Below are 17,125 nucleotides of genomic sequence, written 5' to 3' on the forward strand. Positions count from 1 at the left end.
AGGGGAGGAGAAGCTTCCGGAATGCTTCGGCGTCTCTGTGAAATGGCTTCTTCTGACAGGTCTGAAAGAAGCATTTCCTGCTTCGGGAAGGAGTCTCGGAGGATTAGTCTGTAAAGAGGTCTTAAAGACAGCAACACATATGTGTGTGCTCCTTTCTTCGACCCCCTTTGCCCCCCCCCCCCTCCCCATCCTGCCCGCTGACCTGGCACATATAATGGCATAATTGTCTTGCTTATCTTCAACATCCTGGCATGAGGAGTTTGTCAAGCTTGACAGCTCCAAGGTAAATACTGCCACCCCCCCCCCAACCCCCCAACTCCCTTTTCATTAGCCCACTGGATGAACTCTATTCGTTATGTTGAAGGTTTTTATTTTTAACATTTTTTGTTTAGACATCACCTCCCCATTTGTTTGTTCCTTGGAGTTGTCTTTAGGGGGATTATGCAAATTTCCCCAAACGGGTGTGCGTGTCGGGGGGGTTAAACATTTATTCGGAGAGTGCTTTGTTGATTTGTGGGCCACCCTGACCCCCCCTCCAGCAATTGTTAAGTTTACTTCCTGGTTCCCCCTCAATCCTGTCAAATGATCCCGTAATTTTTAATATCTTTGTTTTATCTATTGGGTGGCCCGATGGGCGAGTGGTTAGCGCGTCGACCTCACAGTGCAGAGGTTGTTGGTTCGATCCCCGGCCTTCCTGTGTGGAGTTTGCATCTTCTCCCCATGCCTGTTTGGGTTTTCTTCCGGGTACTCCGGTTTCCTCCCGCATTCCAAAAACATGCATGGCTGGTTGATTGGGCACGCCAAAATCTCCCGAGGTGCAAATGGCCGTTCGCCAATGTGTGCCCTGCGATTGGCAGGCGACCAGTTCAGGGTGTCCCCCGCCTTATGCCCAAAGACAGCTTAGTGGGATAGGCTCCAGCACCCCCCTGCCACCCTTGTGGCTGATAAAGCAAATCGGCGCTGGGCCTGCTGTACAAGACCCTTCTGGTTCCTTAAGGAACATTTTTTCATTTTTCGGAAGTGCTGTTAGCATCACTCATAAGCGCCCCCCCCCCCGCCCCCCCCCCCCCCCCCCCCACACACACACCGACCCACTGAAAAGGAATGTGAGGCACTTCGGAAAGATCTGCAATACCGCGTATGTACAAACGCTGACCCGTGTTTCTCTGCATACATGATACTTGACCTCACCCCCCCCCCCCCCCACACACACACACATAAACACACACACACAGGCAGCCGGCGGCCCGGTAGTCCAGTGGTTAGCACGTCGGCTTCACAGTGCAGAGGTACCGGGTTCGATTCCAGCTCCGGCCTCCCTGTGTGGAGTTTTCATGTTCTCCACGGGCCTGCGTGGGTTTTCTCCGGGTGCTCCGGTTTCCTCCCACATACCAAAAACATGCGTGGCAGGCTGATTGAACACTCTAAATTGTCCCTAGGTATGAGTGTGAGCGTGGATGGTTGTTCGTCTCTGTGTGCCCTGCGATTGGCTGGCAACCGATTCAGGGTGTCCCCCGCCTACTGCCCGGAGACGGCTGGGATAAGCTCCAGCAACCCCCGCGACCCTAGTGAGGATCAAGCGGTACGGAAGACACAGGCAGCCTTCAACAAGAAGCTCCTGTGTCCCGCTTTATTAACCCCCTTGTGCGTCTTTTCGGTGCTCTTTGAAGTGTTGGAGGGCTGCAACAGATCCTCAAATATTGACTCCTAAGCCTCGCAGAAGAAGAGAGCGGACGGGTGGAAAAATGGAGAGCAAAAAGGGAGGGGAGAGGCTGATGGAGAAGGAAGTTTGCTCTCATTCAGGTGAGGCTATTCGGATGTACCGAAGCAAGCCTGAATATCTTCCTGTCCGTGGCAAACGTATTTGAAGAGGAAGTATGCCGAGATAAAGCCTGAGGCTTCCTGTCGGGGTCAGAGCACACACGCCTGCAACTCTTCTGCGCAACACTGGCCTCTTTATTGAAGCTGACGGAAAAAAAAAAGTTTGTTGCCGTTTGCGCTGCCCGTTCAAGTCGGGGGGTGGTGGTGGGGGGGGGGGGTGAACAGACAATCCCGATGAATGTTTTTGCCCAGCTCATCCAGATTTGGGACAATTCTTCTTCATGTTACGCTCCCCCTCCTCCTTGGAACATGCTAGCACATGTCCCGGCGCAAACGGGTGCACCGCACACGCCGGCCGTTGTTCTTCTCTGTTGTTTGTCTGTAGAGCGACGCTCGCAGGCCGACGGGCTGTCCCATTTTCCGCGAGACATTTTTTTGACCTGCAAAGACGTGCCCGTTTGTCCACGCCGCGCATGCTCTGCTTCCCCGTCGGCTTGATATCATAGCTGACGGCTTTATGCGGGTTTTTCAGACCTTTTTCCTGCAATAATTGGACTTTGAAACATTCATTCATTTTCATTTATTCATCTTCCGAGCCGCTTGATCCTCACTAGGGTCGCGGGGGGTGCTGGAGCCTATCCCAGCTGTCTTCGGGCAGTAGGCGGGGGACACCCTGAATCGGTTGCCAGCCAATCGCAGGGCACACATAGACGAACAACCATCCATGCTCACACTCGCACCTAGGGACAATTTAGAGTGTTCAATCAGCCTGTCACGCATGACTTTGAAACATGTTGTACAAATATTCTTTCTGAAATGTAAAAGCGCCCTGTAATGCGGCGCCCTTAGTGGTCAGCTTCCTTGAAGTTGCAAGGTTCGCGGTTGGAATCTTGACCCCCCCCCCCCCTCCCGGCCTTCCTCCGTGGCGTATGTTTGCCCCTTGTTTGCGTGGCTTTGCATCATCTCCGTTTGGCTTGTTCCCACATTCCAACAACCTGCTTCACACTCGCCGTCACAGAGTGTGAATGGTTGTTTTTGAACATGTGTGTCCCGAGAGTGATCTGGACAGTCTTTGAACTCACCGCACGGCTCTGTCATTGTAGTCAATGACAGTTTTCGGACATTTTAAAGTGCATTTTTGTGCAAAACGTTTTTTTTTGTGGCTGAAAACTGTTCCACTCATCCTGGACAAGGTGTAGGAAATGCATCACTTCCTGCAAACCCAGCCTGTGGGAGGTAACCCCCCCCCCCCCACCCCCGCCCCGATAAATGAACTAAACGAAGATATCATCGCGACTTTAAACTGATCAATTCAGAATTTTTATCGTGTCGGTTGTATCGGCGGATGGTATCGGCAGCCTTGATGCTACCATCTTCCTAACCGCTTGATCCTCACTAGGCTCGCGGGGGGTGCTGGAGCCCATCCCAGCCGTCTCCGGGCAGTAGGCGGGGGACACCCTGAATCGGTTGCCAGCCAATCGCAGGGGACACATAGACGAACAACCATCCACACTCACACCTAGTGTCCAATCAGCCTGCCATGCATATTTTTGGAATGTGGGAGGAAACCGGAGCACCCGGAGAAAACCCACGCATGCCCGGGGAGAACATGCAAACTCCACACAGGGAGGCCGGAGCTGGAATCGAACCCGGTACCTCTGCACTGTGAAGCCGACGTGCTAACCACTGGACTACCGGGCCGCCCTTGATCCTACCAAATTCCTTAAAATATTGGTGCTCACCTATCCCCACGTTTTCTCATTGTTGCCAAGTGGAGACCTGCTTTTACAGAAATAAAACAAGTCTAAAAAAATCTCAAAAATAGCCATTGACAGATAGAAAGTAATGAAAATATAGTAACGCAGACATCCATCCATTTTCTAATCTGCATCTCTTCAGGAAGGTCGCGGGTGTGCTGGAGCCTATCCCAGCCGTCTTCGGGTAGTAGGCGGGGGGACACCCTGAACTGCTTGTCAGCCAATTGCAGGGCATCGCAGATTTTTTTCCAAACATATTCATTAAAAAAAAACGCAAAGGCCCACGTGGAGCACTTTTTTTTAATGTATATGTTAATTGGTCGCTACTTCGCTGATTTGTGTTTATCGCGGGTGGTTTTGGTCCCCATTAATTGCGCTAAACGAGGGATTACTGTAATTAATTAATTCATTCATTCATTTTCAGAACCGCTTTTATCCTCACTAGGGTCGCGGGGGTGCTGGAGCCTATCCCAGCTCTCTTTGGGCAGTAGGCGGGGGACACCCTGAACTGGTTGCCAGCCAATCGCAGGGTACACAGAAACGAACAACCATCCGCACTCACACTCACACCTAGGGACAATTTAGAGTGTTCAATCAGCCTGCCACGCATGTTTTTGGAATGTGGGAGGAAACCGGAGCACCCGGAGAAAACCCACGCAGGCCCGGGGAGAACATGCAAACTCCACACAGGGAGGCCGGAGCCGGAATCGAACCCATGACCTCAGCACCGTGAGGTCAACGCGCTAACCACTGGACCACCGGGCCGCCCCTGTAATTAATTGACTCACCTTTAATGGGACACACTCTTGGATCCCACCGCAACCTTTTGAGCATCACTAGCCTAACGCCTGGAATCTACAACCACAATGCAAAACATACGATATCGTGTTGAACAAATAACAGCTCGCGCTAATTGATTTTGACGTACATTCAGCCACGTAAAATCATCGCAGTGACCTTAGAAAGAATTTATTCAGATAAAGGACAAACATATTTTGTTTGCACATGACTGGAGGACGTGAGGTCGAAGCACTGTTCTGGTTTTCGGCGCCAACCGCCAGAAGTCTCGACCTTTAAGTGAATTGAGCTCGCACTGTCACAGTTAACGAGATCATCCTACTGAGGAAAAAAAGGCTGCATCATTTCCAGGAGGCGGCCAGAAAATGGGATCAAATGTGAAAGCCTTCGAGTAGATCAAAGCCCGACCTTACTTGAATTCCACGGAAAGCGTTCTTGAATTGGCGTCGAAATACCAACGGGGCTGAATGACGGCGAGTCACTCCCAAGCGTTCAAAAACGAATCGCCGCGACTACTTATACAACATTATGTGTTCATTCTAATCAGCATTTCTACCCTCGTTAACATCGCACACCCTGGACTCGTCACTTGGTTATTTGCAGACATCTAAATGACTAAATTGGGGCGGCCCGGTAGTCCAGTGGTTAGCACGTCGGCTTCACAGTGCAGAGGTACCGGGTTCGATTCCAGCTCCGGCCTCCCTGTGTGGAGTTTGCATGTTCTCCCCGGGCCTGCGTGGGTTTTCTCCGGGTGCTCTGGTTTCCTCCCACATTCCAAAAATATGCATGGCATGCTGATTGAACACTCTAAATTGTCCCTAGGTTTGATTGTGAGCGTGGATGGTTGTTCGTCTCTGTGTGCCCTGCGATTGGCTGGCAACCGATTCAGGGTGTCCCCCGCCTACTGCCTGGAGACGGCTGGGATAGGCTCCAGCACCCCCCGCGACCCTAGTGAGGATCAAGCGGTACGGAAGATGAATTAATGAGTACATCATATAGTTATGGGAGGCACGGCGTCCAACTGGTTAGCACGTCCGCCTCACAGTGCAGAGGTACCGGGTTCGATTCCAGCTCCGGCCTCCCTGTGTGGAGTTTGCATGTTCTCCCCGGGCCTGCGTGGGTTTTCTCCGGGTGCTCCGGTTTCCTCCCACATTCCAAAAACATGCGTGGCAGGCTGATTGAACACACTAAATTGTTCCTAGGTGTGAGTGTGAGTGCGAATGGTTGTTCGTTTCTGTGTGCCCTGCGATTGGCTGGCAATCGATTCAGGGTGTCCCCCGCCTACTGCCCGAAGACAGCTGGGATAGGCTCCAGCGCCCCCCGCGACCCTAGTGAGGATCAAGCGGCTTGGAAGATGAATGAATGAATGAATAAATGACTAAATTTGTGCCAGGCAACAAAAGTCTTTTTGATTTGACATTTAAAGAAACCCCAGTTGAGCGGTCAACAACCGCTAACTGGGAATGTGACAGGAGTTATAATGAAGAGATTTTACCAGGGGTCAGTGAGAGGAGAAAGTCATCTTGACTTTTCTCCCTCAGCTTGAACAAAAAAAAAAAAAAACTGCCATGGGTTTTTCTCACAACTCGCCTCTCCCCACCGCAGCCTCTCGAGTATGACGCTCGTCAGGCTTGCCCGCAGGCCTCGCTGCTGGCCAAGGGCCTCCTTCTGAGACACTGCTTCACTTTCTTCTGGGGTTTAAAATATTATCAAAAACACTCTGTGTGTGTGTGTGTGTGTGTGTGTGTGTGTGTACACACAAACTTGCTCACCAGGCAGAATTTTTTCCCCTCAGGTTATTACCCATGCCCTTTTATGTTTGTCTGGGTGATGAAGGACTAACTGACAAGATTTAGTTCTGAGGTTAGGCCATCGAGATAAAACGGGCAACTTTGTTTGCCACCAAGATATTGATGTCGCTTGACAGGTGATATTCGTTCTTGTATGTTTACGTCTTGCCGGGGCTCGCGCTGGAATCCCTGTGGGAGCCCCTCATTACTCCGATGGCTTTGCCTCGTACAACCGAGGCCTGTGATGATGTCATACTTGAGTTCATGAGCGCTTTTTTTTTTCTGGTGTTGTGGCTCACTTGCCTGAATTTGGAAGTTCCCACTCTCTGTGAATGTGAGTGAATCTTTAAATTTTTTTTTTTACTTCATGTTTGCATCCTGTGCAACTTATGCAGATGTCATGTACTTTTCTCCCCACGTCACCTGGGATTGGCCCAAGGTCCCCACGACCTTGTACAGGATGAGTGACATTGAACATGGACAGACCTGCAAAGATTTCTGTGCAGGCTCTTCTGAGTTTAATGTTGCCTGTATGAGACAATGCACTTGCAGACATGTCAGACCCGCCCATCACCCCCTCATAAATGTCTAAATGTGCCTCGCCAACCACAATCCTCACAGCTCATGATCAGCACATGATGTCAGAGTGGCCGTGGCCTAGGTATTAGCTTTAAAGGAGTGGGGGATGAAAGTGACCTTGTTGAACTCTTTGTTGTTGTCTACTGCATCCTCACCTAGCATGCCTATTGTGAACTTTGTTCGGTGAGTAATTACCAACATATTGTAAAAAAGTGTGCCTTTACAGTATCTCTCTCTCTCTCTCTCTCTCTCTCTCTCTCTCTCTCTCTCTCTCTCTCTCTCTCTCTCTCTTTTATATACACACATATATATATATATATATATATATATATATATATATATATATATATATATATATATATATATATATATATATATATATATATATATATATATATATATATATATATATATAGAGAGAGAGAGAGAGAGAGAGAGAGAGAGAGAGAGAGAGAGAGAGAGAGAGAGAGAGAGAGAGAGAGAGAGAGAGAGTGAATCAAACAAGTTTTCAAGTTATGTTTACTATCCACAACCACAGCAGTACGTTATGTCTGTGGCAAGTGGAACATTTCCCTATCATATCCAGCAGGCGGTGCTGTTGTGATAATAGCTGACTCCGTTTTTTTTCTCCCGTCAGTGCCGTGCTCGGACCCAACAAAAAAACTACCCTCTTAAAACTACTGTCTAAATAAATAAACTGGGTTTGGTTAAAAAAACATAATAAATACTATCTATCTATCTATCTATCTATCTATCTATCTATCTATCTATCTATCTATCTATCTATCTATCTATCTATCTATCTATCTATCTATCTATCTATCTATCTATCTATCTATCTATCTATCTATCTATCTATCTATCTATCTATCTATCTATCTATCTATCTATCTATCTATCTATCTATCTATCTATCTATCTATCTATCTATCTATCTATCTATCTATCTATCTATCTATCTATCTATCTATCTATCTATCTATCTATCTATCTATCTATCTATCTATCTATCTATCTATCTATCTATCTATCTATCTATCTATCTATCTATCTATCTATCTATCTATCTATCTATCTATCTATCTATCTATCTATCTATCTATCTATCTATCTATCTATCTATCTATCTATCTATCTATCTATCTATCTATCTATCTATCTATCTATCTATCTATCTATCTATCTATCTATCTATCTATCTATCTATCTATCTATCTATCTATCTATCTATCTATCTATCTATCTATCTATCTATCTATCTATCTATCTATCTATCTATCTATCTATCTATCTATCTATCTATCTATCTATCTATCTATCTATCTATCTATCTATCTATCTATCTATCTATCTATCTATCTATCTATCTATCTATCTATCTATCTATCTATCTATCTATCTATCTATCTATCTATCTATCTATCTATCTATCTATCTAAGAATGTAGCTGTTAGCTAGCTAGCTCACCATGCAGATCGACGACCATAGATAGACCGAGATAGATAGGTTCTATCTATCGAGATAGAGATATATACAGTATATGTAGCCTATATATATAAGTGGTTGGCGAACGGTCTTCATGTTAACCCCACTGATGGTGCCTAAAAAGAAATAAATGCCAATCCGAGAGAGTTGTGGGTCTTTCTTTTTCTCTAAAATTATCTGGCCCAGTATGTGGTTGCCCAGCAACATTTCACATTGCAGGATTGTAAAAATGAAAGCACACGTTTCATGTACTGTAGCTGCAGCTTCCAGTCATTGGATCAGGGTTTTCCCCTTGGCAATTTCCCATTTTGGAATCAGTTGACTGCATGTCGGTCTTGAGAACAGGAAGTGATTTTGATTTCCTGTGTTATACATTGTCGAGCAAAATATCTGGATTCCCAAGTTGGTGACAAACTTGTGCAGAGGATTTCAACACCGGCAAGGGAATATACGATACGCTTTGTTGAGATGTTAGCCATGAGGGCCAGCGACGAAGGGACCTTAGAAGAAGTGCACAGTGTATACTCTACTCTCTTTGCTCCCCCTGCTGCAGCTCTCACAGGCTTTTTAAAAATTTACGTTTTAAAAACTTTTGATGAGCCTCTTCCTTTCCCACCAGGCACCCTTATTTTACGGAGAGCTTCATTATCTCAGTTTCCTCAAATTGCAAGTTGATGGAGTCTTTTTCTCTTATCTCCCTCTGCTGCTATCCTTTCCACAGGCACCTTTGAGGCTCTGAGGAGGCAGGCAGAGAACCACACCAACGCCCTGCTGCAGGAGTCCTACGGCAACATGGCCGCTCAGGCCGAAGGTCCCGTGGGCGAACTTTTCACCGACGTTAGTCTCTTCCTGCTCGGGTCTGAGCTCAACGTTGAGGACTTTGTACAACGATTTTTTGACACTCTCTTCCCGATGGTATTCAATCATTTCGTCAACCCGGGCCTCGGTGACCTCTCGGCAGGCTACACCGAGTGTGTAAGGTCATCGGGACGTGATGTGAGGCCATTCGGTGGGACGCCCGCTTTATTGGCTGATCAGATTGCTCGCTCTGGGGTGTCGGGCAAGCTTCTCGTCCAAGCTTTGCACCTCGGCATTGAAGTCATAAACACGACAGACTACTTGCAGTTGAGCCGCGAGTGCAGAAAAGCCTTGCTCAAGATGCATTACTGCCCCCATTGCCAGGTAGGATTGGACTTGCTCCCAAATCTGTTGATTGATTTGAAACAATTCAGACTGATCTGCAATTCTTTTTCCCCACAGGGCTTAACTCAGTCCAAGCCATGCATGGGCTATTGCCTCAACGTGATGCGGGGCTGCTTGGCAAGTATGGCGGAGATTGACGTCCACTGGAGGGAGTTTGTGCACTCGCTAGAGGAGCTGTCAGCTCGGATGCACGGACCGCAGGATTTGGAGCAAGTGCTTCTGGGAATTCACACACTGCTGCACGATGCTGTTGGATTTGCGCGAAAAAACGGAGCCCGTATCGCAACACAGGTCAGATCCACTCGGAGGGAATTTAGAGGGATTTATTCAGTATTTAGTATTTATGAAGGAACAAAGGTTCAACTCCAGACGTTCTTCTTCTTAATATGAGAAATGTCTCACCATGACCTCTGTAATGTGCGATAAAAGCATGAATATACATGCTCATTCAAAATTCTACACGAAATTAACAGTTCTTATGAAGACTCTAATCAGATGCTGGAATACCTAATAAAGTGGCAGTGGATCCTAACATCTGCTTCCGACGTTTTGACTAATTTCTCTAAAGGAGCATTGACAGAACCTCAGAAATCTCCTTCCTCTTAACCAAAATGTATGTAAAAATGCCACCCACAGCTTGGAAAGTTGTCTTTGCAGCCCAGGATTACATACAATATCGCCCTCTAGTGGGTACCTAGTGACATTGTGACCTAGTGACACGAGCCAGGTAAATGCTCAGCTTTCCATCGCACCCACCATGCTCACAGTCAATCACGATTCACAGCAATGCCTGTTCTCCTGAAGTGTAGCATGAGTTCCACATCCACCTTACAAATTAACAAGTGTCTGTCTTTGTGTACATTGGATAACAGGTGCACAAACTGTGTGGGACTCCCACCAGGAAGCCTGTGCAGACAGCCAGCATCCAGCACAGCAGCCGAGAATCCATCCATTTAAAAACTCCAATCAAAGTGTCAGATGACTCTCTTGCTGCGAAGAGAAGGCAAGTACACAAAAATAGATCATGATAATAAAAACGAAATGTACAGGGCATAACATGACCATACCTGCATAATGCAATGAGATCCTAAAGTTTTGATGATTAGGTGGCAGATGGCTTTCTTATAGCACGTTAAATGTATGATGTACCCGTAAATCTGTTTCCTGTGTGCTTGCATCCGTTTGATTTTTTTATAGGGAATTTCTGAACAGTCTCCGCCTCTACCGGACGTACTACGGTGGCCTTGCAGATCAATTGTGTGTCAGTGAGCTGGCCTCTGATGATGGGTTGTCCTGCTGGAATGGAACCGACATTGTGAAAAGGTTTGAGTCACTCTTTGTCTGTTGCGCATGCTAGGATTTTATATATATATATATATATATATATATATATATATATATATAATATACACAGAGAGAGAGAGAGAGAGAGAGAAAATGGACAAATGAAGCTTCATGAAGTACCTTTAATTATAATAAACTATAATTTTGGACTCCTTTAGATGGCAGTCTTGGTTTAAAGATGCAGTGGAACTTTTAATTCATTTCCAAGCGACAAGCTTTTATCTTTAAACCAAGAACGCCATCTAGAGTTGGAAAAAAATATCGCAAGTGCTTCATGAAGCTTCATTTTCACATATATATTTGTACAGTAGAGATGGATCAATATGGAGAGAGTTACTCAGATGAAAGATGGTGCTCATAGTGAGCGATGAAAACATAACCTCAGCGGAGGTTACATTATCGAAATGGTCATTTATACCGTGACAGCTTCAATTTAGCCTCATTTGCACAGTGTACAAAGGTTTGCTGGCGTGTCATCTCCTCGGGAGATCTTGACATGAGTGAGTCATTTGCACACTCTTTGACCCGTTTTGTAGACACAGCCCTCCATCAACCCCAAGCTGACACTGATGTCGGGTCCCTCTATTATGTGGACATAGATCTTGGATACGAATGGTCGTGAAGTTGAGCAGACAAACTGGCCTCCTCCACCGCGTCGGTTAGCGGCCTTGTCTCCATTACATCACAGCGCTGTGTCATATGTGCTCACACAAGGACCATCTCATATATCCTCAGTTCTGGGCTAGCTCGCTCAGCTGTCAGCCACTGCACTCGCGACTCGGGTTAGCTGCTCTCCTGTAAAGACAAGCAACCCGAGAAATAAGAAAACTACAAAAAGCAGCCACTCAATTGTCGTCAAATCCTCGCTATACTGTTAGCTGACTAGTAGCATTGAGCGTAAATGAGTGGCTGGGAGTCGACACAAGTTGTGACAAATGCAATAAATAACGTCCTGCCTGCGGGTCATAAGCCAACATCCACAGAGAGAAGGGGAAAAAAACTCATTGCCGCATGGTGGCTGATTTACAGAGGTTTAGCGAGGCCTCTGCGACCTGAAACGATTGCTTTGGTCCCCGTGTGTGTCTAAATCTGTACATATGAGTGTGTGTTCTAACAAATGGCCGTGCGCTGCGGCACAAATTACTTTATGGTCTTAAAGTGGTGGTGGCAACAGCTTTATCTCGTTTAATAGAAGGAGAAAAAAAAAAGGAAAAATGGATTAGCACGCTAACATGACTCAGGAAGCTGAGATTTCATACACGTCCTCATCTGGGTCGGTGGTAAACAAAAGAAACTGAGCTAGTAGATAAGATCGGAGGGGAGGAAAACAAGCAGCTTCGGTCTCTGCACCTTTGTGAGTGGAGAAGATGGTGTCTCACTTCACTGGAGATTTGTTCAAGACATTTTTTTTCTTTTTCGGTTTGGGTCTCCTGGCCTTTGTCCTTGCATGCACCTTCGCAAAAGTGATTTTTATCTAAAAAAAAAAAAAAAGAACTCACATTTGTTTATTTTAAACATGTTTTAGTGCGGCGCTTGTTTGCTCAATGCATAGATTGATCTCAGAAACTCAATGCAGAGCAAAACGTTCGGGCTGAACATTTGCTAATTAGTATTTTTTACATGTTAGGAAGTGGCTATTTCACAGCATTCCTCGGTATTGATGCCAACATCATGTTGCGGGGAATAATACTGGTTGGAAAAGTTGTGCCATAGCTGAAGTCTGCGTGAATACAACCCAACTTGCTGAGTTGCATTCGCTGAGGTAAAATTTTTCTTTATCAGCAGTGCCCCCGCTGGCAAGGAGGTGCACTGCATTTAGCCTCTGTTCAGATTAGCTCCTCCCACCATTGAGGAGTCAAAATGAGCACACCCTCTTTTGTTTGTCACAATTTGGATCAAATCTTGGGTCTAATCAGTTTTTGTGTCAGCAACTTTTGCAAATCTTTGCACAGCAAACACGCGTTTGTTGTTGTACGAATGATTTTCGAGCCCCGTGCGGCACTTTGTGTCCAGCGGAGGTTGTTTTAAAGTGCTCTACAAACACCGTTGACTTTTAAAGAAGCATTATGCCGAAGTGTTGTCTGTAATACAATCCCACTTCTTAATGGGTAAAACGCATTATGCACTTTTCATCCCCTTTGAGAAGCCGCGTTAAAATATTTGAATGAACCAAACTGGCGTAGAGAGAGACTCCAAAATAGAACACCTCCCAGCCTCTGGATAGCGAGGAAAGGAGGCTGTCCTCGCCTCATCTGAAAGGTTAACACATTCCCACATGCTTTAACTATCCGTCATGGATACAAGACACACACACACATGCACACATGCTCACACACATGCCGAAGGAATGGCTGGGGGCCATGAGCTGCCTCCTTTTTGTGAGTAAACACTTTCACTCACATGTCAATTATAGTGGCAAAGAAAAATAGCAAAATCCACCAACCATTTTCCCCTTCTGGGGTGTGACAAAGATAAACTAGCTTCCGTCCTGGGAAAAGAACTCTCACGCCCCACATTTGCTTGCTAATTCCCGCTAAAGTCTCACTCAGTCAGTTTGTTACTTTGTACCAAAGTATGTTTTTTATCCCGCCACACTCCCCCACATTTTCCCATGCCAATGTAGAAAGTTTTTGCTCGTCTAAAAAAAAAAAATAAGCTGGATCCTCAACAAGTATCTTAAGGAGTGTGATGTTTAATTCATGATGATCTCTGCTGCTTTCGACTCGATTTAATACGGTCTGTTTCGCCGCTGACAACGTGCTCCAGGTGTGAGTTGGTCTGTTTATATTTTCAAAGTTCTTAATTCTCATTAAGTCCAACATTTTTTATTTTTATTTGCGAATTTTTTTTATGATAATCAGGCAATTGACCTTGCATGCTGTTGGCATTTAGCAGTCGGCGGAATTAATCCTTTTTGCATCTGACTAAATGATGCTTGATGCCTGGCGGGCGCATCTTCAGCATGGCCTCTCTTTCCGTCGGCTGTGAGTGGTTGACGTGAGCGCTCACCTTTGACCTTTCAGCTGGTTTTGCTCTCTGAGAAATCCTGAAGAGTTTAATCACATGTTAAGAAGAGCCTCTCCACAACTTGCGGTGCTCTTTTTTGTCCTACCTCCTTCTCTTTTCAGTCCACTCGACTGAATTTGTCATACATCGTCCTTCTCACCCCCCTGCTAAATGTGTAGCTTGTCATTGCGTAATAGAAATGATGGTTCACGAGGCCTGCTAATAGGACCCCCCCCACGATTGCCTCAAATAAACATCACAGCCGAGTCACTTTGTTTGGGCGCTATCACATATCAAAGTGAAGTCTTCAAATATGAATCAACCCCCCCCCCCACCCCCCCCGCAAAAGATTTTGCATGTCGTCCTGTGAACCGACGCTTCATATTAAAGATGTAAATCTAAAAAGCCTTCGGGCTTGTTTTTTTTGTGTGTGCTGCTGTAGTTGAGTGTGACCGGCAGATGGCGCTGTGTACTTCCGCATTTGGCACACATAACAGGCGCGGCGTGTTGCCGATACTGGGGCGGCTTCTGTGAATCCATTTGGATGATGTACACCGCGGCGTGGTGCTTCTTATCTGTGCTGTCATTGACCCTGACAGACTGCTGATGAAATTCAAGCGATACGTGCTGAATGTCCAAGTCTCGCCCATCTCCGCCACCATTTGTTTGCAATGACGAATTGACCTAATTTTGAACTGAGGGGGGTGAGGGTGGGACGACAAGCTTTTAGACATATGCTGTCAAATATATTATGCACAGCTGTCCTCTTAGTCACTCTCATGCGGAGAAGTAAGAGACGTCTTCATCCGCCGCACAGAGACGCTCGGTGCAATAAATGCGAGATAGAATCCCAGGTACCTCTAAGGCAGCCGGCTGTTCAAAAATGTCGATTTAACTAAAGCTGAGAGATTTCCTCTGAGCTTTCCCGTGAAGCAACAGACTGTCTTAGCGTCTTGTTTAGGACTCCTCTTCCTAGATTGTGAGTTTGAGTTGCAATCAAGGTTTTTCACTCGAGTTAAACTCAGTTGTGTGCCATGCTAATAAAGCTAATTTGGACCGCCGCAAGATTGCATACGTGGACACCCACAGCTTGCATCTGCCTGAAAGATTTGCACCATTAACAAAGTCCAAATCAAGATTTAATGACTTGGTAAATGAAGGAATGTCTTTGTTGTCATTGCAGTTAAAAAAAAAGTTAGTTTGTGTGTGTTTAAATCTGCTCACGAACAAAAGCATAACCTCCTTGACATCAGCCTCGTGTGAAAAATGCTCCTCCATGGTCACATTTGTCATGCTGATCTCAATTCGAGACACGATCGGAGACAAGTGCGCCCGTGTGGACGTGGCGAAAGATGAGACGGAGAGGAAGAGGGGACTAGGGGACCTTCTCGAGGATCTCCTTAATCATGACAGCTGGCCACTGGAGATAACCACAAAACCACTGGAGCACTCGAGAGCTGGGTGCCGCTTGGCTAGAGTTCCACTCCAACATGACCTTATATCCTGCTTGGGGTTTAGACGCCGGCACTTGGCCGCAGCACCACATCCTGACGATCATCCCAAGTGACAAAATCAAGACCTCTGGCAGGATGGCGGGATGAAGCTCACAAGCCTCTCGATACACACACTGACAAGTGTGTGTGTGTGTGTGTATGAGTGATTTATTTCCAATCATGCACAGATATCACTATTGGCATCAGCCAACTTTGCTGGAGGCAGATGTGCATGTGTCTTTTACTAATCATTCATTTTTCAGCGATTGCACTGTGTCGAACATTAATCCACCCCCAGCCGCCTCCGTCCCCACTGCACCCCTCCATCCAAGACACACACACTCACACACACACACACACACAGAAACACGCGCACACTGGAGCTGGAAGCTTGCCGCTAGCATCTGCAGCATGTTGTCACCCGGCCAGGGAGCAGGACATTAACAGCCAAGGCCTTATTGTCCACTGATGAGCTGTCAGGGCACCCCGCTACACCTTGCTTACTGTTTAGTGTGCACACACTCTCACACACACACACACATACACACACACCACACACACACACACACACACATTCCTGCACTTGTGACGTCCCCACAATGTAATGAGTACAAGAACACACACACACACACTCACACATTCTATTCGTTTTCCGTGGCCCCCTCCCCCCTTCGGATATAAATCATATTGAAAGAGCTATGGGGAGAAGAGTTGGTGCTCATTAGGTACGAGCAAAGGCGCAAGTCTACTATGAGGAAAAAGCTGGTAGCTCATTCGTTTTATATGAAACTACTTTTATCATGTCCGATCCCGATCGTGGATGACGTCATTTTCTATTTCAACAATGGAAGGTGACCTTGTTTGACATGAATGGCACCAAAAAAATAAAAAGAGGTATTTTGATGCTTATTATTAATTTAGCTCGAGCGGGGTTGTGGTCCTCAAAATTTTTTGCTTGAGGGCCACATACATAAAAATGGAAGGATGAAAGGGCCACTTCAAAATTCTTCAACTTTTTGAAGCTTGCGAACATCAGCCACGAACGCAATGACATCATGATTCTATTGTCTGGTTACATCCATCAGCTTTCTGTTAAAGATGTTAAAGCAAATAGTTGAGGAGTTTTCCGAGTTTTTGGGGTTGGCCAACAGGCCTCTATCTCATCAAATAGATCCAGCGCTGCACTTAACAGCATCTGAATAACATCTTCAGAGCCAAAAAAAAAAAACAAACTGTGGATGGCCGTCCCGCAAATGGCCCACGGGCCATAGTTTGGACACCACTGAGCTAGAGATTACGAAACATTTTGTGTGGACTAGCGAAAATGTTTGAATCAATAGAGATTTTTTTTAATGTGCAACCATTATTAAAAAAAAAAAGCAAACAAAAAAAACCCCTCTAGGTTTTATTTCCTCGTTTTCTGTTGACAAGAGGAGAACACGCCCCAAGTATTTTTCCACTTTCATTGGGCTGATCAGTCTCGGAATGAATGCAAATGGAAAAGTTCAAGTGTCAAATTCAACAATTTCCCGCAACAGTTGTGGCTGGCAAAAGCTGTGTGGCATCTTATCAAGGGCGCAGCATTGCATATTGATTTTTACCACGGCACATGGACCATATCCATGTGGAGTTGGACTCCATAAGAGAATGCATTTTTAATTTTTGGGGGGGTTTTGTTGTTGTTTTTTTTTGCGGGAAACAAAGAGCCTCGTATCTTTGTATCATTGTCTTGGCTTATCTCGCGGCTGCAGGCTTTTGACAAGGCGCGCAGTACCTCGTGTTCCTTTGATTTGCAGCTCATTTGTTAACTAAACATGCTTCCCATTTACTTATACTGAGTGAAAAATGT

The 17,125-nt window shown here is 45.9% G+C and overlaps 2 protein-coding genes across 2 annotated transcripts in view; one reads left to right on the forward strand and one right to left on the reverse strand.

The window, feature by feature from the left end:
- rasa3 (RAS p21 protein activator 3) overlaps positions 1-17,125 on the reverse strand; it is a 221,221-nt gene that overhangs the window by 136,488 nt on the left and 67,608 nt on the right. The window lies entirely within an intron of this gene.
- gpc5a (glypican 5a) overlaps positions 1-17,125 on the forward strand; it is an 82,325-nt gene that overhangs the window by 9,786 nt on the left and 55,414 nt on the right. The window contains exons 3-6 of the mRNA XM_052062516.1: positions 8,952-9,412; positions 9,491-9,724; positions 10,306-10,436; positions 10,631-10,756. Coding sequence (XP_051918476.1) covers positions 8,952-9,412; positions 9,491-9,724; positions 10,306-10,436; positions 10,631-10,756 — 952 coding nt within the window. The remainder of the gene's footprint in view (positions 1-8,951; positions 9,413-9,490; positions 9,725-10,305; positions 10,437-10,630; positions 10,757-17,125) is intronic.

The sequence above is a fragment of the Hippocampus zosterae genome, chromosome 4 (genome assembly GCF_025434085.1).
Source record: "Hippocampus zosterae strain Florida chromosome 4, ASM2543408v3, whole genome shotgun sequence".
Taxonomy (NCBI): Eukaryota; Metazoa; Chordata; class Actinopteri; order Syngnathiformes; family Syngnathidae; genus Hippocampus; species Hippocampus zosterae.